The following is a 24,027-nucleotide window of genomic DNA, read 5'->3' as shown; positions in this document are numbered from 1 at the left end:
TAAAGAGAATTTAAGAGAACTTTCAAACATGCTGAGGAAGGCAAAAGAAACAAAATGTTAACTCATCCATACATCTAAAAAATCACCAAAATTGATTCTTCCTATCCAGGGGAGATCCACACACACACAAAGGCCTTCCTTCTCAAGCTGTTCCTCAAACTTGCTCAGGACATAAAGGTTGGTCCACGCGCCAACACCTGATAAGAGAAAATTAAACCCAGAGCTCTGTGGAAAATGGTCTATCTCCAATTGGAACCACATAGGACTTTCTTTTTTTAACCCCTGCTTTTAGAGCATAAGTGTTCAAGTGCCCTGGAGGCACTGAACTGGAAATGAAGCCTAAACTGAAGGACCAAAAAGAAACACATATGCCATCCCAGTATTTTCTACTTGGGTCTGAGTGTTTTTGCTGGACAAGAAAAGTGAGCTCTAGAGAACCAAGATAGGACCTGTAGTTCTTCAACGTGTTTGTTAAAATTGGACATCAAGATTTTCGTAGCCTCTGACATCATCCTAAAATACACATGGCTGACAAAACCCAAAAACAAACACGTGCACACAGGATGGGCTTGTTACAGCAACAGTAAGCTTCAAAAGTAGGTCTGAACATACTGTGACAGCACTTTCAGGGACACTTTACTTCCTGCTCAACAGCATTTCTGCAACAGCTTTCTTTCTCCCAAACAGACATCACCCTGCAAGGGAGACCTCAAAGCCTCACCTGTTCAGATGAATAAACTTTTGGAAGATGAAGTATCTGAAAGAAACAGTCATCAGAGTCAATGAGACCACCACCTTCTAAGAAGACTCGAAATCTCTTCACATCAAAAAGAAAAAAACTGTCTCCATGCAAGGCAGTTAAGAAAAAAAAGATTCATTTTTGCCACTAAAACCAGAAATGCGTAAATGCAATTTATGAGGAGCGCCCTCTTGAGGAAGTGTGAGAACATGGAAGGAAGGACAGACAATTGTGCTCTGTCAGCCGGGCTCTGGCCTGGATTTTAGGCATCAGGACTGGAGTTGAAGCCGACAACCGCTTTCTCCAACCGGAAACCCGGAACAACAAGGGGTTTGACATGTCCTGAGACCAAGCGATGCCACTGATGGGCCACCGCCACCAATCTGCAGCCTGCTGTAAATGCCACTTGGGCCCTGGATGGGAAGGACAGAAAACGCCATGTGGCTTTGCTACTGAACAAAACAAAACAAAAAACGCCTGGGCTAACAGCTTCATTTTTTTCTTTTCGATTTCAAATCTTTTTACCTCAATCATGATTCAGTAATAACAGCGCGGCCTGTGGAGTGCTCTCCTTTGTCAGGGGGGACACAAGCTCTGAAGCGCAGCCCACTGGGTGGTTTAGAGATTGTTCACTGAAAGGGAAGTCAGTGGTCCCACAGCTGACGATGGGACTTCTTGATCCTTGTGGATCGAGAAATGGCTCAAAAAAGAGCTAGAAGGGACATTTTGGTGACAGTTAAGACAACATAATTATGGACTATATATGTTGAAGGACATTTCTGACTTCACAATCATTTTCACAGGAGTGACAATAGCAGTGGGGCCACGGAGAGGAACGGCCCTAGTCCCGGGTGCCACCTACAGCAGGATCTAGGGGAAAAACATCAGATGGGCGCCACTTACAGTCGGGCGCTTCTGGCATTTACGACAAAGATGTTGCTGGCGAAGCCGGGTGAGGGACACCGAAGTGTCCACGGTACCATTCTTTCAACTTCTCTGAGGACTTGAATGAAGTTGAAGAGAAAAGGAGCGACCGGCCGTAGCAACCCATGTAGCCTGTTCCCCACTCTGCCTCTGCAGTGTGAGGGGCAGCCGGGCAGGAGGTCGGTGAGAGAGACGGGACCGGAAAGAGGCTCAAACTCCCGTTTCCGTCCGAAGTGCCACAGCTGCTCCCTGCAGCTCTGCCTGCCTGTCTCCCTTGAAATGGGAAGCCACGGACTTGGCTGTCTCAGCTACGCGGCTTGCTCCCTGCCTTACTTCCGAACTGTCCTAAGCAGCAGAGAAAGAAAGGAAGATTCCATCTCCACCCGCAGCCCCGAAAGCTGCCCTCGCGGACAGTTACAGAGGCTCCTCCTTTGTAAACACGCAGAGGTTCCCTGTGTCCTGCTGGTGATGTTGTCCCAGAGGCATGACAGGAACGGAGAGCTGAACCCTGAAGAGCTGGATATCAGTTATTTTTAGAAGCCCATTTAGAGTTGGCTCTGAGTCAATATTTTGATAAGAACTACATTTGCACATTTTAAGATGACGATGAGCAGTTTCCTAGCTACTCTTCTGATTCAACTTCACCCCAACCTTCTGGAGGTAATACATGCAAGTTAGCCTTTGAATTACAAGGCAACAGACAAGAACCACCTCAACTGTGAAAACAGTACTGAAAAATTCGGCCAAACAAATATTACATTTTAGTGTTTCATCCTGCTGGTCGTCTGAAAGTCTTAGGTTTAAAGAGTTATCAATTCCTATTACTTGTTTTAAGTCTGGGGTTGGAAAACTTTTTCTGTGAAAGGTCAGCTACTAAATATTTTTGACTTTGTGGGCCATGTCTCCATCCAAATTATTTCACTCTGCTGTCACAGTGGGAAAGTAGCCTCAGCTACTGGGAACAGGGTGGGCATGGCTGTGTGCCAAAAAAACTTTATTTATAAAAACAGGCGGTGATGGCAGGTCTTAGTTTGCTGACCCCTTTAAAAGTGGTTCAAACGATAATAATAAAATTCAGAATTCTAGAAAATCCTGAGAGAATCAACTTTGGTATCTAAAACAGAAATTGAACACAGGCATTTCTAAAAGCTAGCAGAAATGCATCAGCTCCTTCACAGTGACTGAAGCTCCGAAAGACAAATGATAAAAATACACGTAATTAAGTTACATGTATTGGTCAGGGCCCATGGAAGAGGAGACCGCAGAGGCTGTTGTGTCCTGAAAATACCACCTGGAAAACCAAAACAAAATAGAAAGAATGTTTCCTCGGCTGTTGTGATTCTTTCTTTAGCAAAAGAATTAACAATGGGAAAGTTTAATGTGAGGGTAAGCCTAGGAGATCAGCCCCGGCTCACACAGAAGGTACGCTGAAAGGGGGTATGTGTTGGGCAGCCATTTCTTCCTCCTGACCCCCCCCCCCCCCCGCCCACACACATGCTCTCTTCCTGGCACAGTACTGAAACGCAGTCCAGGACAGTGTGGGCCACACAGAAGTCTGGCCTCTTCTCTGACCGAGGGATGGGCTCTAGGAGCAGCAGCTGGGCTGCCAGGAGTCTGAAATTTGCCAGACCAGCAGCCCCCAACCTCAGAGCTGGCCACCCTGACGGGGGACTGGGAATCTACCAGAGCATTCTCTCAAATGCTGTTCTTATCAACAAGATGCAAACGGATTTCAAAACACACCAAATCCAGCGCGGCACTTTGGTCCCTCACTCTGAAATCTTGCAGTGGGTAAGATTGGGGCAGAGGTTGGAGAGACTGTCCATTTGTTGGACAAACAGAATCCTCATAAAAGCTTGGGAAGCATCAACCACAGAACATCAACTAACTTTGGACACAATCCCGACCTTCCACACTGATTTGTCAGGACAGACACAAAATCAACGACTTCTAGGTAAACGGCAGCACCTGACATCGGAATGTTACTGCCACACCGATCAGGACTTGAACAAGCTGCCAGCTCACTGCTACGAGTTAGGCAAAGTATTTCCAACGTCAGGGCAACCAAGACATTTAAAATCCAAGAGGGGGAAGCAACGAGTAACGAAGATGGATGGTAATACATAATGTAAGCCAACTAGTAATTACTCTAAATGCATTTATGCCAAGTTGGTTGGGGGTCAGAATATCTCCCTAAAATCTTTAAAGATCCTGTCTTCCCCCTTAACCACCATTATTCTCCCTCCTTCCTTCTACCTTTTCTCTCCTACTCTTTCTAATGTACACTATTTCTAAAATGAAGCATTAGGAATTAGAAAGTATCTTTCTGCCACTGTTAAAAGCAAGGTTTCTGAGCCCTTTCCACACACACCCGTCTTAACCTCTCACCATGGTAACTTAAAGCCACAGGACCTTTCCTCTTCAAGCTCCGCGTGGAGGCTTAAAAGATAGAAGCACCCTTGGCCATGTAACCTGGGAGAGCCCCCTGGGAGAAAACAAATTAGAGTAAACATGTGAAGAGAGAACATACCGGCCCCTTACCTTTTGTCCTTTATCCTTCTGAAACACAAAGACGGGCGGAGCAATGGCAGGTTTTTCTGCAAAAAGAAAAACTGGTTTTTTTCCCCCCAACATTATAGTCATACAGTAAACAAAGCTACTTTTGTTTGTAATAGGTTAAAAACAAAAAACAAACCCAATATAAAACTAGTAACTCCAAAGAACATCAAATCACTTAGAAAACGGTTTCTTGAAGTAGCTGCGTGGGCGTGTTGTTTGTGAAAATCCGACACCTAATGTTAGGGTATGTGCACTCTTCTGTGTGCATATTATACACCAAGAAAAAGGTTTCAAGACTCACTTAGAACAGCCATGTCCGTGACTGGGCGGGGAAGGGGGGGGGAGTGCGGGGGGCTGCGGGGCATCAAAGGCGCTGCCACCATTCGGATTCAGCGCCACCAACTGTGGCCTTGCAGGAACGAGGCACAGAGATGTCAGATGGGGCATGTCCCCAATTTCAAACTCTGGAGACTAGTTTAGGTTTTTTGAACTTCTAGGCCAGCGGGGGCTTGGGGATAACCAGACTGCAACCTCTGCCCACAGAGCTCATGCTCTTTGGAGAGCTTACCCTGGTTGAGTCACCTGACATTCCACCTGGATCTCGAAGCGAGATTACCCATTAAAAAAAAGAATTTAAGGAGTTGAGAAAAATCTGAGTCCATCTTACACAGTGGTTGTTGAAGAAACTCTTTGGAATGTTCTGTCACGTGACAAGCCCAGGGTGGTGCCACCTGTTGTTCCCAGGCAGCCCCATTTGTCTCCTATCCAGGGGCAGCCAAATCTACAGCCCTCTGCCACTTGCCCCTGGGTGGAGGGCAGCTCGGGGAGCCCCTCGGGGAGGAGGATGACCTTCACCTGGGGGAAGGCCCAGATGCTGCCTGCCTCACTGCCTTGAGGTTGGGTGTGGTGGTTCTGGGTCCATGCATGAATCCTATGGGGTGCGCCCAGGGCCCCCTTCAGCATTCAAAGTCCTGAGAGCATACAGTGGATGGGAAGCAAGGGGGATCACAAATTTGGGGAGCACTGCACCGCTCTGCTGTCATGGAGCCCTCAGTCCTGGGAAGCCAAGATTACCAGGAACCTGCACTTGCACACAGCTTTACCCAGCAGGACTGCTCCGTGGGAGGGGAGAGGATCTTTGGTTTGTGAGTGCACTCGTGTGGGGAGCTGGTCAGAGCGGCTAGTCTAGAGTCAGGGAAATGTCCCTGAGAAGAGGTGGCTGCTGAAGTCCAAAGAAAAGAGCCCGGAAGGGAGCGGCAGGTGTGAAAATACAGCTTGTAAAAGTGACAGGGATCCTGGGGGCAGATGATCACCATGCTAAGGATTCAGGGAAGTGCTGTAGAAGGAGCTGGGTTCAGGTTCAAAGAGAGAACAGCCTGGAGAAGGGGGCAATATGGACAGACCAGTTAGGAGGGAATGGCGATCACCCACAATAAAGCCGGGGAGGGGAGGAGGTCTGAGGAGAAAGAGGGCCAAGACTGAGACAATCAAAAGGACACGGTGCCACTCCCATCACACCAAATTCCCACTCCTTGGAGAAGTAGAACAGATACCGGTCTTGACTTTGGGGCAACAGCCCACTGATGGTAGCCATTCCCTCCGCTGTGCACACTGAAGCCATGCCGCACCTGAGTCCCTGAGTCTGATTCACTGTGATAGTCCTCACCACGCACAACCCAAGGCAAACACTGGGGTAAACGACCTGTATGAGACCAAAGCACTACAAGGGAGGAGGGTGGGGGGGGCGGAAGGCTTGCCGACGAGGCCTCCGTGGTTCCCTAAGCAGCCCTCTCCGTGCACCAGGGCTGGTGCTGTTTGTCACCCCCAGATGAAGGAGGGAATGAAAGTGCCTGTGCCAGACAATAAATGACAGCAAAGGGGTGCAGGAGGGACTCTGGACAGCAGCGGCTGATCCACACCATTTCTGCCTCGGGGAATCCCAGAGAGCTTCCAGCCCTACCCCTCACCTCATGAGCCCAGCATCCGGGGCTATAGATCCAGGCCTGAAGCTTACTTCTGTGTTCGACTCCCAGCCAGCTGCAAAGAGTAAAGGCACACGGGAAGGAGCTGGGAGTTTGGGCCAGCCCAGCATCCTTCCAGCCCCCCATTTCTTTAGGGGACCATCTCTCCTTTGCCCCTGGCTCTAGGTCTGAAGAGGAGAGTACTTCGTACTCCTGCCCCAGGGGACACCATGGCATGTGAGTAAGGCCAGGCCACTGACAGTGAATGAGACTCAGGTCTAGGACTTTCGTTGGAGCTCCTGGGGAAGAGGGTGCTCTGTTTCTGCTGGGGCAGCAGGGCTGGTGGGAGGTAACCCTGGGGTTGGGAGCAGTCACGTCACTAAAAGGGACCTTGAAGCAGAGTCAAACCAGTGGGAAGCAGAGCTGCAGATGGAGGAGGAAACTGAATCCTGGAGACACTGCTCAAAGCTAACCCCACCCCCACTGACTTTTCAGTTAAGCCAACAAATGCTGATTTTTGCTTAAGCCTGTCTTAACTGTTTCTGTCCTTTCTCGAACAAACTCCAGCTTGAGAGGTGAGGCCTAGCCACTGCAGACTTAATTAGACACACACTATACTCTGTAGAAGAAACCTTGCCTGGCCTCACAGTGAAGCAGAGACACTTTCTCTCACAGGAGGTACCACCACCAGATACACTAGGGATTTATGGGTTTATGCCGTCTCCCCTACTACGACATCAAATCCATGAGATTGGAGAACGCCTCGTTTCCCTGGCTGCCCCGTGGTCCAAGAACAGTACTTGGCATCAATAAATACTGGACGGAGGGAGGAGTAAGGGCAAGGAGGTATTGGAGAAATGGATGGAAGGCCACTGAAAAAGGACGAGAACAGAGGGAGAACCATTTGGATGGTAGGGGAAGAGCTTTCTTGTGTTGGCTGATCTGCAGGCTCCCAGAAGGGGCTGCAGAGATTCGGGCAAACCTGAGAAGCCCGGGCTGCCTCTGGGTCCCTGGGGCAGGACAAAGACACAGGGCAGGGTCCAGGCCGGAGCTGGGAAAATCCCATCTGCTGGAAAAACAGTGACACTGCAAGTGGGCACGGTGCTCAGCTGGGGGCAGACGGAGGCCACGGAAGGGACATGGGGTCCGAGCTCTGAAAGCAGCTTCCCAAAGAACTGGAATTCTGGGTGAGACCCACGCAGAGACTCCCTCACTAACTCCTGCCTGCAGGCCACCACTACTGTAGTTAAGACCCTCCTTTCTCCACCTCTGTTCTCATTCTCTTCAATCCAGCCTCCGCACAGCAGCCAGAGCCACTGGTGTGAGACCCACACTTAAAACTCAGCACCGCTCCCCCAGACTAGGGTCGGAGCTCCTTCCAACAGGCCACCTTGGCCTGACCCCTATGGTGGCACCGAAAGGCCCGCTGCCCCCTGCACGCCCTGTGCTTCTGTCATACTTGTGGCCTTCTGCCCAGAACACATTCTCACCTTCTCTTCTGTGGCCAACACTCATTCAGGTACGGGCACCGTATCCTTCAGGAAGCTCCCAGTTTGAGCTACATACCTGCCCCCGGTGCCCCCAGGGCATGCTCTTGGCTTCCTCCCCACCATGGGTCACAACGAGGCTGAGAGACCACGGATCCAGCATCAAAACAGCTCTGCGCCCCAGCCCAGCAGCCAGTGCAAACCACAAAGAACCATCCAATAAATGTCTGAACTAAACTCCCTCTGCAGGTCCTCACACATGTGCACTAGCTGCTGTGTACTCACATAAATATTTACTAAGCCCTTATTCTGTGCAAGGCTCTACAGGAAAAATGGGGAACAGGAGTCGGGGCAGAAAACCTTGGGGTCAAACACCTGATAAAAAGCGATGGGTGTGTCTGTGCACATGGCCTGGAGCTTGTGGGGGGTTATTTGTTCATCTCCTTGCTGGCAGCATCTACCCCTGGATCATGAGCCCCAGAAGAGCGCAGCCTCTGTTATGTTGACCGTGGTACCTTCAGAGCCGCACACATAACGGACGCTCAACAAGAAGTCAGAGCCGATGAAATGTCGCTAGGACCGGTGAGGTCAGGACCCACCAGGACCCTCACTCATGGATGGTTTGGCGGTTATGACAAACCCAAACACCACACTAACTAAAATGTAGCAATGAGCTTCCGTCAGTTCTCCACCAAAGACACAAAGCACCAGGGTCACGCAGATTTAATTTCCGCTGGGCTCCAGGAGGGCCGAAGTTCATGAGCTGCAAATTAGCACTGACATTACAAAAGGACAACTCGAGCGCAACCCATTCCGAGGAGGATTGCTCCACACTCGCCCCAGAAGCCTCAGCCAGCGTTCTTAACTGGCTCCTATCAAACTGCTTCTGGTTGTCACTGGACAAGCAGACTTTGCTCAGCCAGCTGAAACCCAAGTTTGGGGAATGAGCAGGGGACAGAGCACTGAGGCTTCTGTAACTTGCCTGAATTCCCAGCCCAGTCTGTCTGTCACAAGTGAAGGGAAAACTACCACCAGAGATTTCTAGAGAGACCCCCAACTATTTGATCCAGATTCTGTCAACCACGTGTTTTGTTTTGTTCCTATAAAATGCTCTCTGATTGAATCAGTTTGTGAAAAAGCAGCCCTCCTGGGGCACTGGCTCAAGACATCTGCATAGTGAGGGTTAAGAAAATCAACAATAAAGAAACCTGTTTAACCAAATGTTCTCCAAAGTTATTTGACTAGGGAACCCCTCTTTCCTCATCCCTGACATGAGGCCTGAGAACTGTATTCTGTGCAAGACTGTGGCCAACACTGGTGTGTGATGTGGGGTGGGATTCAGAGCCAAGTGGCCTCAAACTACAACGGCCTCTAGGTGGCTCGTGGGAGGTGCTTCACCCTCATCCCAGCTCTCCATGGTGCTGCACGCCAAGTCCAAGGTGGCTGCTGCTACATCCAAAGCCTCCCTCAACCTCCTCCACATGCCCCCGCTCAGCTCACACACTCCAGACAACACCTAGCCTGAGCCCCAGTGTGATCCCAGGTGCTGATCAGGCCGCAGGCGGGAAAAGTCCCCCAACCCTCAGGCAAATAGCAGGGGTGAGGACACTGGCCAGGAGCTGAAAGGAGTGAGCCCCCGTGACATCTGGCCCACAGGGCCTGCTCTCCCTCCTGTCCCCTGCCACCCTCCACCCAACTGTGGGGTACAGATGCAAAATGGGACAGTCCAGCTGTAATCCCTAAGGCCAGGGACTGTCCTGGATCTCGTCTTTGCAGTCCTGATGATAACACAGATAGGCAAGCCCAGTCGCAGAAAGGCTGCAGATTTCGGCTCTTGTTTCAAACCTCTGCCAGATGTCTGGGATTTCTCCACACACATCCCCTAACCCATCCTCATGCAGGCCCTGCTCCTGGAGGCACTGATGACACAGGCCTCACTGAAAGGCACTTTACACCCAGTGGAGCCTGGGAACCACTCCCCCAGCTGCCTATCTTGCTATGCTCATAGATTCAATCATAACATTAATTTGGCCCCCTGTGTGCCAGGCCTCATGCTGGCCTCTCGGGTGTGGTGGTGACATGGAGAGACATGTCCCCTGCCTGCCAAGAGCTGACATTACTTTTTAGTTGGACGTTGCAACACGGGAGAAGCACAAAAGGGACTCAGAGTGCAGAGCAGGGGCGTCCAACCTGGTGAGGCAGTGGAAAAGGAGTGGATCCAGGAAGGCTTCTCGAGGGAGGTGCCACCTAAGCAGAAGGACAGCTGCATTTAGCCAGGTGACCAGGAACGGGAAGAACAGGCAGCAGAAAGCAAGGCGCCCTGGAAGAACTCAAAGAAGGCCAAGGTGGCACCTGCTGTGTGCCTGCAACTTTACTAATGCTTGAACGTACCAGCTGACTCCAGACCCTCGAGGACAGGCAGGAAAACAGACCACCCAGGCCCAGGGCCATAGGAGCAGAGTGCGCCCCCTCCCTTCGCTGGATCCAAGGTCTGTACATTTATACCTGCAAGGTCTAGTGTAGAAGCTCCTGCAAGGTAAGCGCCAATCACTCAGGCAGTTCCTTTCTTGAGGAAATGAGTTAAAGATGGTTCCAAAGAAGGCAGGGGTCCCTGATACGCAGGCTCCCTCCTGACCCGAGGGACCATTTACATTCTCCGTACAGGGAACGTAAGTCTCTGGGCAGAAGCAGGGGGCTCCACGGAGGAAGGCCCTTCTCCTAAAGCAGAACTGAGCTGGGGCCCCAGGACACAGAGAAAGTCCTCAGATGCCTTGGGTACAGGTGTGGCAAGTCCCAAAAAGGCCTCACCCAAAAGTAACATCCATAATTTGGTATATGATGTCTGTGTTAGGGGAAGAGCCCATAAAATACCTCCTTAAATAGTGGTAAGGAGGCTCAAAAGGAGAAGGAGAGTTTTAAACAGTCCCACACTTGAGAGAACTAAAACACTAGGCTTCCCGGACCACCCCTATAAGTAGGCCAGGGACGAGGACTCAGGGTTTTGTGTCTTTTTTGCCCTGAGACTGATTGGTGGCAAAATCCTAAAAAGCAAAGGACCTATGTGTCTATCTCTGAGGCAGCAAGAATGGAGGAAGGAAAGGGGCACTGCAAGAATGTTTTACACGGAAGCCAGTGTAAGAAGAACCCCTTGGGGGCAGGGTGGGTGATGGCAGCTGACCAGATGTGAGGACAGGAGGTGGAGTCCCTGCTGCAAGCAAGGGAAGGAGAGCAAGGAACTGGCCTGGACCCCAGAGGGGGCCCCGGGACAGAGGAGAATGCTTCTCGACCTCTAGGATAACAGAGGTTTTGGGATCCTGGCTTTAGACTCATCCCAGCCTGTGTCATGTGACTGACAGCAAGGATATTCCCAAATGGGGTTTCCCAAAACTGCCCGATGGTTTCTTACCTGGGCCAGCAGTCAGCGAGTATGTATTTATGGGCTGGGTAGGCACTCCATGCTTTATACGCCTCATCTCCCTGACTTTTCGCAATCACTTTTGGAGAGAGGTCATACCAACGTCCTTATTTTACAGAAAAGGAAACAAGAGACTTAGAGGGTGAGTGACTTGTCCAAGGTGGGGCCAGGTCTCCACTGCATCTGAGCTACGCTGCCATCCATGTACAAGTGCCAGAAGGAGAACTTAGGACTCCAGCTTGCTTCCTTCTCCCATTTTCTGCCCAGCTGGGCCTTGAAGCTAAGATCTAGACACTCTTTTCTTCTGAGAAGTAACATCAGGAAAAAAGCAGCTGTCAGTTATCATTCCAGAAAAGCACAAAGGACACTAGAGGGTGAATGATGATGAGTTTTGGGGTGGGCCTGAGGCTTTCAAGTCATGTGACCCTCTACCTCCGAGAAGGGTGCAATTAGGCCAACAGCGGATCCTTAGGATTGTCAAGGACAGAATGAAGACACATCCCAAGATGTGGACATTCTATGGTGAAACATGTGTTGTCTCCATCTTTCAAAGTTTTAACCACACAATGTCCTGCAGAACATAATCAGAATCTAGGCTGAACACACACACATTCTCTCCACGCTGTGGAAGGAGTAAAAAGTACACAAATACTACGGGCAGGCCTGCCCTGCAACAAGCTCGGACACTCCCAGTGGCTGCCTCCAACCTTTGTCTCTCAGGATTGCCCGTTAAACTAAACAGAAGAAACTATGTAGGCTCAGGAAAACACACAGAGAAGCAAATCTGGAATATCTTGGCTTGTTCTGTTTATTCCCCTCCTAAATGATTACTCAAACACCTGCCAGGAAACGGCCCCCATCTGGAAAGCCACTTGGAATTCTTGACCAAAATGTCAGCAAGGTACTTGTGTAAAATGAGCTTTAATCCTGGGCTGATGTGTCTTAATCTTCTTATCTGTGCAAAAAGTATGGAAAGCATCTTGGCAACACAAATAACAGTCTGTTAAGACGTGACAACTGCTTTAATCCTACAACACTTAGTATCTCAACCCTTCAAGTCATTTCTTTTCTCAGGAATTATTATAAACAGTTCTGTGCAGCAACACAAAGGTGAATGTGTCATTGATGTGTCAAATGTATTCGCAAACTAATTCTCTGGTAAAGAATGGAAGTGATCTCAAACATGCTGTTGCTAGGTGATGCCTCTCTTGATCTTAGTGTCCTGAATGCTCAGTGGCCACCCAACCCCGCTAGTAGAGGTGGTGGGCCCCTTAATTCCTTTTTCGGTACTCGAGTATGTTTTCCCCCAGGCAACTCTCAACTGGTCTCAGGGAGATTATAGGGGGCATAGTTTTGGAGATGATGGTATCTTTTATTTTACGCACTTCTTTCTGGAATGCTCTTCATCCTGTCATTACCTTTACCTACTGAAATCCAAGCCACTTTTCAGTGCTCTAACTGCTGTGTCCCTATACCTCAAGCAAGAGGGGCAACAAGCAACTCACATTTGCTGAATGGTCTTTACTAGAACCAGCGGTAGTTGCTTTGGACGCCCAGTCTCATTTAATGTCATCACATCCCTGTGACGTACATATTATTTATCATCTCTGATCTGTGAATCACGAAACGAGACAGAGAGGCCTTGGACAGATGGTGCTTTGCTTGAAGTCACAAAGCTGATAAGTGGCAGAGCTGGGACCAGGACCCTAAGTCTGACTTCTGAGCTGGGTGCTTCAGGTCCCCTGAGGTCCCACTAAAGGCCAAGTCCCATTCTGCCTTCTTTATTTCTACACAAATCGGCCCCGCAGTCAAATCCTCCTATCCCTGCCCCCCCACCCCACCTGGCTCCACTCGCCCAGACTATAAGTGGCCGTGACAGAACCTGCGCTTTGGGCACCTTTGTGCCTTGAATCCAAGAGAAATCCCACAAACTTGTTAAATAAATCCTACAAAGTCAGCAATTTCGCCTGAAAGTAAGAAATTCAGGGAGCCAGCTTTGTAGCACTTTTATGTTCTGCCACTAGGTGGCGCGACCTGGCAGAGCCAAGAGGTGAAATCAAAGGGACTGACAACTGGGGGAAAGTTCCAGGAAAGACAACGGAAATCAACCCCCCCCCCCACCAGGAAGGAAATCTTAAGGACCACAGAACTTCCGCTGAGGCAGCAGACCAAAACTGAGGAAACGTGGGCTCTGGTTTTTATGGGCATTCAAACTGGCCTCAAGCACTTATGGCTGGGCTCCTGGGCGACTCAAGGAACCTTCGCTGTTCCCTGACAGTCCAACAGGAATGGTGCTACACCCCAGGCAGTTCTAGGGAGGATTAAATGAAATGATGCAGACAAAGTGTTTGGGAGATGGCTAGCACACAGCAGGAATTCCACCTGGGCATTATTATCATTATTATAATTGTACCCAGAAGACTGCAAAAATACTGATGCCACCTTAAAGCATCAGTCTTGGATTCAAGGACTATCTCCAACCCCTAGGTCCCCAACAATGGTAAGTGCCTCAAAATCTGGCCCCGTCTAAAGCTGCCCAGATGCCGGGACAACTCACATGCTCAGTTGCTCAGAATCCCTCAAGCCTGATCTGATGGAAGGCCAACCAGTTAAGCCCCGCTTGCAGTTGAACGATTTACTGAGCACCTACCATGTGCCAGGCACTGTGTCTGGCACTGGAGACAGGATGAAAGATACACAGAGATAGGTGCCGTAAGGAAGATAAAGCAGGGTGATGGGAAAGAGTACGGGGAGAAGGGCACTGCAGAGTGAGTGGTTAGGTATGGCCACTCTAAGGTGTCATTTGAATCTCAGACATAAAGGAGTAAGGCAGGTGAAGGCAGAGTATAGTGTGCAGAGAGAATCCCAAGTATGAAAGTCCTATGGACAGAAAGAACCTAGAGGCTAACATGGGGGAAAGCAGGAGGTGAGGTTGGGGCCGTGAAAGTCCATCTTACTCTCTCAGGGGCAGATGTGGTCAACTAAAACAAGTCCCGCTCGTCTGGCAATAAAAGCCCACAACAGGGGGGGACCTCCAAAGGTGCTGATAAGGACTGATCCAGGCCCTGGACTCTCAGACACCCAGTGGCCACCACCATCAATGCTACAAGACATCCTTTCCCTTCTGAGTAAAGAGTAGACTGTTTCCTCACACTCCTGACCTGAGAAAGCCAAACTCTCAAGAACCATGTGCCCCACTCTCGCTCTGCTATTTCAAACGTGACACAGGTCTTCATTCTGGGCCAGCGAATTCCCGAGATTCTGTGTGGCAAACCTGGGGGAGTTTAACTAAAGCAAAAGCACTTTAGACTTACTGCACAAAGCAAGGCCTGCCTTCTACGTGTGCACAGAGGCACCCCTACTGTCTCTGCAAATATCTATTTCTCTTTGAGAGTGACAGCCAGGTACAGGGCCCGACATGGGTCAGTTTTCCGGAGGAGAACGAGTGCCCATGAAGTCAGTGCTGCTGATCCACTAGAACGGATAAGCATGGGCTCCCAGGCTCTATGGCTGGAAGCAGGAGCACTGTACCAGTTGACTCCCTGCTTACGTGGCCTTTGGCTCCAGCCCCTGTGACATGGAATGGCCTGGACCCAGAGCTTCTCTGAAGGTCCTTACATTGAACCTGAGACAGTGCTGAAGGTCATGGAAACACTGTTCCTCCATCGCAGGGATATGAAGTCCATGATGCCTCCTTATCTGCCAAAAGGCCACAGGGGGAACAGGAGGCTGGGAGGGTGAGCCCTAAATTCCAGTTGGCAAATAATCTATTCCTGGATAGTTTTACTTAATCTCATAACCCAGTGCTTCTCCCCCAGGGGTGATTTTGCCCAATGTCTAGAGATATTTTCAGTTATCACAATGCAGAGGAACTGCTAATGGCATCTAGTGGATGGAGACCAGAGATGCTGATCAACATCCTACAGTGCACAGGAGGGTCCCCTAACCAACCTTAAATGTTAATGATGCTGCAGTTGAGAAACTCTGCATTAATTACTTGGAAAAAGATTGAGTTAGATGCCTTACTCACATTATACACCAAAATAAGTTCCCAGTGGGTCAGCCAGTACAAACTGGGGTGACCCCCTAGCTTCTGTGAGTCACCTCTTCTCTCCCTCCCCACACTTTGTGTATTTAAATGTGTGTAGCATCCTAGGACCACAGGTCAGATGATCAGGGAATGTAGTCTCTTGGGGGGTCATTGGACTCTCCTAACCCAGGGGTTCTTAAATTCAGGTGATTCCACCCCTGAGGGAACATCTGGCAATGCCTGGAGACATTTTTCCTTGTCATGACTGGGGGAGGGGGGTGGCACTGGTATCCTGTGGGTAGAGGACAGGGATGCCGCTAAACATCCTACGATGCACAGGACAGCCCCCACCAGCCCCAATGTCAGTAACGCTGAGGTGGAGAAACACAGCTATAATCCAGAAGAAGCTTTTTCTCCACTCAGACATCCAATCAGAAGAGTAACATCCACTAGTAACTGACAGTATATCTGCACCTGCCAGTGGGTCAATTATCCGACAAATGTTCTCTCTGAACATGACCTTCAGACGTGATTAGCGTCCTCCCTATTCTACAGATGCAGGAACAGAGGTCCAACATCCTGCCCAAGATCCTGGACAAGTAAGTGGCAGAGGTAAGACACAAACCAAGGACAATCAATCCAGGCATTTCCAACTGTGCCCCGAGTAGTCAACCGGAGCCTGCCAGTCAGTCCCAGGTTAAAACTCCCGCAGGCTGGAGAGATGGGGATGAAACCCGCGCCGATCTCACTACAGGCTCCACTCAGGCTCCTCACAATGGGGCTCCACTATCACATGCCAGCAGTTCTCAAACTGCTTGGTCTCGAGACCGCTTTCCACACTTGTAAATTATTGAGACTCTCCAAGAGCTTTTGTAACTGTTGGCTACAGCTGTTGATACTTAGCAGGTTAGAAATTAAAACTAAGAAAACACCAAAATGTTAACTTATTTAGGATAATAATAGCAAAGGCTTAGCTAAACAATAAATTTTATGAAAAATAACTTTTTAAAAAACAAAAAAATTAGTGAGAATAGTGGCATTATTTTGCATTTTGACAAATCTCTTTAATGTCTGGCTTAAGACAAGACAGCTAGAGTCACTTATCTGCTTCTGCAGTCCATCTGTTGCTATATCACACTATTACAACCTTTGGATAAAACTCCACTGTCCATTCACAAGAGAATGGGAGTGAAAAGGGCAAACAATGTCTTTGTATTGTTATGAAAACAGTTTTAAACTTGCAGTCTCCTTGAAAAGGTCTTGGGGACTCCCAGGGTCCCCTGGACCATCCTGGAGAACTGCTGCCCTATGCTGCTGAGGCCTAGCAGTCGGGGGACAGTGAATCCTGAATCCATTACAGACTGTCAAAAGCTTTTCGCTGAGGTTCTCCGCTAACGTGCAGAGACAGCTGCGTCTAAGAGGTGGTACAACAGGGCTGAAACCCAAATGCCAACCAAGGTCGGGCAGGCACTGGAAAAGAAGGAAGTGGGCCAGGTCCCAAACTACTCAGGGTGTCCTGGAGGGCACACAATCTATCTTTTTATTTTATTTTGAGCATTCCAAGTCTTTTTATTTATTTGCAGACACATCTTACATATTTGTGACCAGTATGTCTACAATTTCCATCTAATATTCTCTCTTATGCATTTCATGTGTTGGCTGTATCTTCAACGTTATAATTTGGGGCACACAGTCTATCTTAAGGGCAGCAGCTGCTCCTCCATTCCTGGAGACTTGTTACTGCACAAGACCACTGGAAGAGGCTGGTTCCAGCTTTCCAAGAGAAATCAGAAACCTAGATTATTTCCCCCCCTGAAATCTCAGAATTCTTAAGTGTTGGTTCCTAATTAAAAACAAACAAAAATCCCTAAATGGGCCAAATTAAACACATCTGCTCGCCCCTGAAGCAAGTTTGCAACTTCTGCCTGTGGTTTTTGACTCTGGCTTCATGTTGTAAAACATCTGTGGAGCTTTTTAAAACTACAGACACTGGGGACCTCCTGCCACCATCACTGATGGCGTCACTTTTTATTTTCCTCAACAGGCTCCTTAAACAAGTATGGAATGCACTCAGGGCTAAGACTCACGACAAGTACTAGGCAATAGCACCGAGTGTCAAGATTGCCAAGGATGAAGCAAACTGTGGACAGGCAGGGGGCTTTTCTCTTGAGGCCCTATGCTATATGGCTTTCTACCAAGTCGTACAAAGTCCCACCGACCATGAACAAGACTCCATGGGACCCAGGAAGGATAATGTGCATAGGTGGCAAAAACAAATCCCTTCAAACAAAACAAAGAACTCCTGCTGCTTGCTGCCACCTCCATCAGCTCCACTAGATCCTGAACAGATAACGCCGCAAACCCACCTGCCTCCAGATTGCTTCCAAGTACCATGGAGAGCTACCAAGGCTGGGCCAAGTTAACACCAGCCACCTCTGCTGCCTGCCTTACTCGGGGTTTTCAGAACAGAAGAAAGGCCCTTCTCAGATCCCCCAAATGGCCCTCATCTCCCTCATCTTCATAACAGAAGAAAGGCCTTCTCAGATCCCCCAAATGGCCCTCATCTCCTCTGAGGAGATGAGGCCTCTACCCTGGCCTATTCTCTGTGCCCGAACTCACTAACTAGGCTGGAATTGAATTGGTACCTAAAATGCCCCCTTTGCCACTCCTACACACTGTCAGTCTTCCAAATGCCATCTGAGCTTGGCTGCTCTAACCTCAATTCGTTCCTATTGCTTCCACTCACTCTCACTCCCCCACAGTATAGTATAAAGACACCAGATCCCCACTAGCCCTGACACCCAATGAATGTGCGACGGTAACAGGACTGCTGGGGTAATCCCATTTTCCAGTTAACCAAGAGGCAGGCCGAAGACATGGTCCAAAAGTTTTGCAGAACTACGACCTTTTCGGTCTACACAACAGAACCAAAACTTAAATTTTCTTCAAAATGTGTAAAGATTCTGCAGCCTCGGAGGTAGCATGACACCACCCAGCTACCACCAGGCCCATCCGCTACAGATGTAAGAGGCACCACAGGGTCACATGTACACATTCTGCTCTCAGAACAAATCCCAGAGTTAATGTTTACCATAACTTCATGACAAATTTTAAAACAGTGGTCTCTCACTCATCCTAAAAATTAAGTTTATGGCAGGGGATGGTGAGAATTTAGTGATTTGAGGATTCCAACTAATTCATTTGTATCTCATTCTCTCAGGCATTAAGTTTTAAGTCAACAAGTAAGGTGAAAACTGAGAAAAGCCAAACCACCCTTGAAAATCTCTAGAGTGACATTTGGTCAGGCTAGATGGGAGGTTTTCAACTTTGGGTAACTTTGCGCTCCCCCCCAACCCCAGGAACACTGGGCAATGTCTGTAGACATTCTTGCATTTTTTTATTTTATTTTTATTTTTTAAAGATTTTATTTATTCATTTGAGACACAGAGATACAGAGAGAGAGCATGAGCAGGGGGAGAGGCAGAGGGAGAGGGAGAAGCAGGCTCCCCGCTGAGCCAGGAGCCCGATGTGGGGCTGGATCCCAGGACCCTGGTATCATGCCCTGAGCCGAAGGCAGACGCTTAACCATCTGAGTCACCCAGGCGCCCCATGCAGACATTCTTGGTTGTCATGACTGGGGGAGGGAGGAGGGTGCTGTTGGCATCTAGAGGGAAGAGATCAGAGAAGCTGATCAACATCCTACAAGGCACGGGGCAGTACACATGCCGAAGAATTACCTGGCCACAAACGTCTATAGTGTCAAGGCTGAGAACCCTGGGCGAGGTTATCATGTGAAAGGCAAGACAGAACCCAGGAGGGCTGACAGCTCAGCTCCAGGCGGCTTCCCATCATGGCTCACCCCGGGGCCATCTCATCAGTGGGCTAGATTCACCTGCACTATGCATAATCATTTCTTGTGCTCTCTCTCTCCTGAACACTTAATGCCAAACCAGTCCACGATGAGTCCACCGTAGTAAAAAATAGCTACAATTTACTGACTGTTTATTACTGTGTGTGCAGATAGGTATTAAATAATTCATATGCATTAATTCATCCAATGCTCACAGCAGCCATGAAATACCCATGATTCTCATTTCACTGGTGAGGAAACCGAGGCTCAAAGGCATTAAGAAATTTGCTCATAGTCATTCAGAGAGTACATGACAGAGTCAAAACACAAACCCAGTTCTCTGCATGGCAAAGCCTGTGCCCTGCCATTACTTTACACCAGTGGGTCTTACCCCAGGGGTGGTTCTCCTCACCCCCTGCCCGGGACATGCTGCAATGTCTGAGGACATTTTTAGTTATCATGACCCCTGGGGTAGGGGTGCAGGGGAGGGTGTGTGCTGCTGGGATACAGTGGGTAGAGTTAGGGACAGTGCTATGCTGCTAACATCCTACAATGCATAGGACAGCCCTCACAACAGAATTATCTGGCTCAAAATGTCAGTAGGGCCAAAGCTGAGAACACTGCTTTATACCATGTCCACAGGCCAGCAAGGATTTATATGTACGTGGTTATCTTTAAACACTGGGATCTGGAATCCAAGATATCCTATAGCTCAAATACACTTTACTCACCCCCGCCCATTCTTTACCTTTTCCAGACACAAAACTCTGCATTCAAATCCTGACATCCATCTATGATGCAGAGTAACTTCAGGGATAGGATGATTAATGAATTAGGAATATATCAATAGCAAAATGCCAAGCAGGAGAGAATATCCCTGGACACAAGTGTAAAACACACACACACACACTCTCTCTCTCTCTCTCTCTCTCTCTCTCCTAGAAGAGAAGCATTCCAACTGGACTTTAAAAGTCACAGACTATAGGAGTACCAAGAAAGGGCTGTGGGAGTTGCTGTCACCATCCCTGAAGAGATCACCATGGCAACAAAGGCCAACAAGATGCTGTATTAGATACACAATTGGAAACGTTTCTTTGTGAACAAGCACAGCACACCTAACCTGCACTACTCAAGCCAATGGTTCTCAATCCTGGCTGCACATCTGAATCGCCCATGCTGCTTTCTCACTGTACAGATGCCCAGGGCCCACTCGACATCTCACAGAATTGGAATGGATAGGGTGTGGGGATTGAGCCTTTGTGGTTTTAAGAAAGCTCCCCTGGTGATTCTGATGCCCAGCCCAGGTGCACAGTCATTGCCTCAGACTCAGAGAGAGGTGGCAATGGCCCAGGGAAGGGAGACAGAAGGGTCGGAGGTGAAGATGGACCAGCTTGGAATACTACTTGGAATACCACTCTGGAAAAACAGAAGCTAAGAGGGCATTTGACTGGAGCTTAAACAGAAGGAGGAAAAGCACACATATGGGGCAGTCCCTAAAGCTACAAAATGCATAGGCAAGAAAGCCCTAGTTTACATAGCAGATAATAAATTAAACATCTCAGCACGCTGTACAAGCCAAAAAGCCACTAAGATTTATGTCCTGAGGACAACTATGCCAGAACTAGTGTCAGAGGCAAAAGTACTGAGTGAGTGTGGCATTTATTAGGCAAAAACTTTAAGTATAAACCATTCCATTTCTCTATTTTATACTTACCGTTCAATTAAGCAATCAAAAGCTCACGTGTCAGCCCATATGGTAGAAATGGTATCCCTGGAAAACAGGAATCCACAATTTTCCCTTTGTGCTCAAAAGTATACCTCACAATAAGGGTCCTCAGTGATGAATTCATTCATTCATTCCACAAACATTTCTTGGATACCTACTCTGTGCCAGGCACTGCTTAGATGTAGGGAATCCATCAGTGATCATGACAGAAAGAAATCCTTGCCCTCATGGAGCTTATATTCTAGAGGGATAGTCAAACAAGTAAACTTCGCATGTCAGATGATGATATGTGCTGGGGAGGAAAATAAAGCAGGATAAAGGGGACAGGGAATGGGGATCCAATTTAAAATATGTGGCCAGAGAAGTGCTCCATAAATAATGTTTGAGTAAAAACCTGAAGGAAGTGAAGGAGTGAGCCATAGGGATATCTGGGGGAAGACTGTTTCAGGCAGGGGAACCGGAAGGTCCAAAGGCATAAAGGAGGGTGTGCAGAGTCCATTCAAGGGACACCAGGGAAACCAGAGTGGTTCAAGCAGAGCAAGTCAGGGAGAGAGTGGTGTGATGGGAGGAAAGGGAGGTAGAAGGGGGCCCTTCTAGGGCTGAGTTGTTAGATGGGTAAAGATGGAAGGGAGGCCCGAGTGGTGGAAACCAGCACTGGTGGTGAGAAGTGGTCACTTCCGGAGATATTTTAAGGTAGAACTGACAGGATTTGCTGTGGCATATGAGAGAGAGAGAGGAGTGAAGGGTAACCTCAAGGATTTTGACCTGGGCAATTCAAAGAATGGACTTGCCATTTACTACAAATGGGAGGAAGACTGTGGAGTGGGCAGGTGTTGCGGGCAAAGACAGGGATTTCGTTCGACGTGCCCATGAGACATTTAAATGCAAATATTGACTATGATGTTAGATATATTGAGTCTTGAGTTTGTGAAAATTAATAATGGGAAAAGCCTCACTAAAGCAGACTTGGGGGGGGCTAGAAAGGGAGGCCAAAAGGGGTTGCCTTACCACGCAGCAGAAGTTAGGGGGAGAACTGTCAGTTATAGCCCCCAAAAGAAGAAACATCAACAGGAAAGAAAGATCAATTACAGGCCCTGACAGAGGAGGTACATTGAATCTTCTATAAGAAATCCACTACCCCTGTAACTTAGCCAATGAGAAACTGTCATCACCCTGAACCGCTGCTTTTCTCCAACAGACTTCCAATTCAAAACAAGTTCTCCAGCAACTTTCCCCCCTCCCTAAAATAATGTTCCTGTCCTTCCTTGTGAGACTTGCCTATGGTTTTGTCAGCGCTTGCTCGTCTTAAATTGCGATTCTCTGTCACTCCTGAATAAGCCCATCTTGCTAGTAAAATAGCTGACAGTATTATTTTTAAGATCAACAAGTCCAGAAACCGAATGCGCCAAAGCTGTAAATACATACAGTATGTCACTTTGATTCCCATTTATCCACTCCCTCTCCTGCCTTGAATTGGATCTTATAAACTGGAATGCCTCATCCCTCGGTGGGCTCCTTTATCTTGGAAAAGAGATACAGCACAAAAGGGCAGGCGGTGTGCGTGTGCATATGGGGGCCTGGGCTCTGAAGCCAGACGACCCAATTCACACATCTCTCCTGCTCAAGAGCTGGGTGACCTGCCTTGGACAAGTAACTTAACCGCTCTAACTCAGTTTCCTCACCAAGAGAACAGGCCCACAGTACCTACCTCACGGATCTTTTGTGAGGAGTATTACAAGACAACAGGATGCAAGACTTTGAACGGTACACGGTACTACCCCAAACGCTCGGCCGGGGTGGGGGCGGTTGTTATTTCATTCATGCATTCTTACAGTTCGGCATGGAAACCTCAGGACACCCTCTGGTAGCAGGGAGCATGGTATGGGGGAAGAGGACCAGGCAGGTAGCCAGCTTGCCAGAACTACAGTTGTGCACCTAGAAACGGAGGGAGCTAAAAATAGGCCTCGGAAGTCCTGAGGCTACCGCGATACCAACACCACTATTGATTTAAACAGACATCAGCTTACGGAGTGCTTTCTCAAGAGGATTTAGAACCCTAACCTCGTCGAAAACGCTCGGGTGGGATGTCAGCGCTCCGGGGAGGAGGGGATTCGCACAGCCTGTCTGTCTCCCTCTCTGGAAGTGCAGCGAAAAAGGGCCAAAAAGCAGCCGGGGCTTTCAGCAGTCCACATCCTGCGGCCAGGCCTAAATGCAGGGAGACGAGGCGCGACTCTCAGGTCGCCACTAAGGATCCGGGGCAACTGGCGGGAACTGGGGGCCGAGTGCGGGGGGGTGGAGAACAGACCAGGTGTCCTCCATACTCGGCATGGAGCGGGCCCGCGTAGGATGAGAACCCCACAGGATTCGGGGGCGGGCTTCCTCGGCGCCAGGACGAGGAAAGGGACAAGCCCGGTCCCCGGGAACGAGGGGGCGCAGGAGGGAGCGTGGCGCGCTGGGCGACGACCAGGCCCGGAGGTCTATTTACATCTGAGGCCAAAGCGCTGAGGCCTCGCCTCCCGCCCCCTTCGGGCCCCGACCTGGCCCGGGGAGCAGAAGGGCCTCAGAGCCATGGCTCCAGCGGCCTCCCGGGCCCTCTGGCCGGACCGTGGCAGGGCCGAGGCTGCCGGGAGTGATGGGCCGGGCCGGTGAGTCCGGCCTGAGGGGACGCAATGGGGGGCGGCTGTGGGGCCCGTTGGGCCGCCGTCCCGGAACACACGGTCCCCCGCACTCCGGGGTGCTCACCCCTCAGGCTTGTGGCCCCTCGGCCTCCCGCCGCCCGTTCCCTGGCCGCCAGCTAGCCCCCGACGGCGCCTCCCCTACCTTCGTTCGCCAGGTCCGCCATTTTACTTCCTTAAGCCCTCCCACAAGGCCCCGCGCCGGCCCGGGCTCGCCTGCTTTCTGCCAGAAACTCCCGCGCGTGCGCACTTCGCGAGCTGACTCCGAGCGAGGCCGACAGCTCGCGCCTGCGCGCTGAGACCGGCGCGGAGTCGCGCTCCGGCCGGCCGTCCCGGCCCAGCCAAGCTCCGAGCACGCGCCTGCGCACTAACTGCACCCTCCCCCGCCTCCTTTTCCCGCCGACCAAGGGGGCGTGGGCAGCGCAGGGCGCATGCGTAATGAGCCTGGCGCGCGTCAGCGGCGACGCGGGAACGAACGTTCGGTGAGACGGCGCGGAGGGGGCTGGGTTTCGACGCCCTGGATTTCTGCTCGTTTTCCAGGAGTTCCTTGAGGTGGGAGCGCGAGCCGCCGAGGGAGCCGCGACTGAAGCCTTCCCCGAGGTGAATCTCTGGATCTGTGGGGGGCGGGGGGGGCCGTCCACATGCGCAGGCCTGACCAGAG

The 24,027-nt window shown here is 49.8% G+C and overlaps 1 protein-coding gene across 5 annotated transcripts in view; it reads right to left on the bottom strand.

Annotated features, from left to right (window-relative positions):
* Positions 1-23,630, bottom strand: part of RANBP3 (RAN binding protein 3) — a 53,792-nt gene extending 30,162 nt beyond the window's left edge. The window contains exons 1-4 of one of the 5 annotated variants that reach the window (XM_034997877.1): positions 23,512-23,630; positions 22,753-22,896; positions 4,205-4,260; positions 722-757 (exon numbers count right to left, since the gene is read on the bottom strand). In XM_034997877.1, the coding sequence (XP_034853768.1) occupies positions 722-757; positions 4,205-4,260; positions 22,753-22,896; positions 23,512-23,533 (258 nt within the window). In that variant the 5' untranslated portion in view covers positions 23,534-23,630. The remainder of the gene's footprint in view (positions 1-721; positions 758-4,204; positions 4,261-22,752; positions 22,897-23,511) is intronic. The other 4 variants (XM_034997878.1, XM_034997879.1, XM_034997882.1 and 1 more) reach the window with 4 other exon arrangements.
* Between the last annotated feature and the right edge of the window lie 397 nt (positions 23,631-24,027).

Source organism: Mirounga leonina, unplaced genomic scaffold (assembly GCF_011800145.1).
Source record: "Mirounga leonina isolate KUSES-001 unplaced genomic scaffold, KU_Mleo_1.0 Mir_94, whole genome shotgun sequence".
NCBI lineage: Eukaryota > Metazoa > Chordata > Mammalia > Carnivora > Phocidae > Mirounga > Mirounga leonina.
The sequence above is the reverse complement of the archived record's forward strand: the minus strand, read 5'-3'. Positions and strand labels throughout refer to the sequence as shown.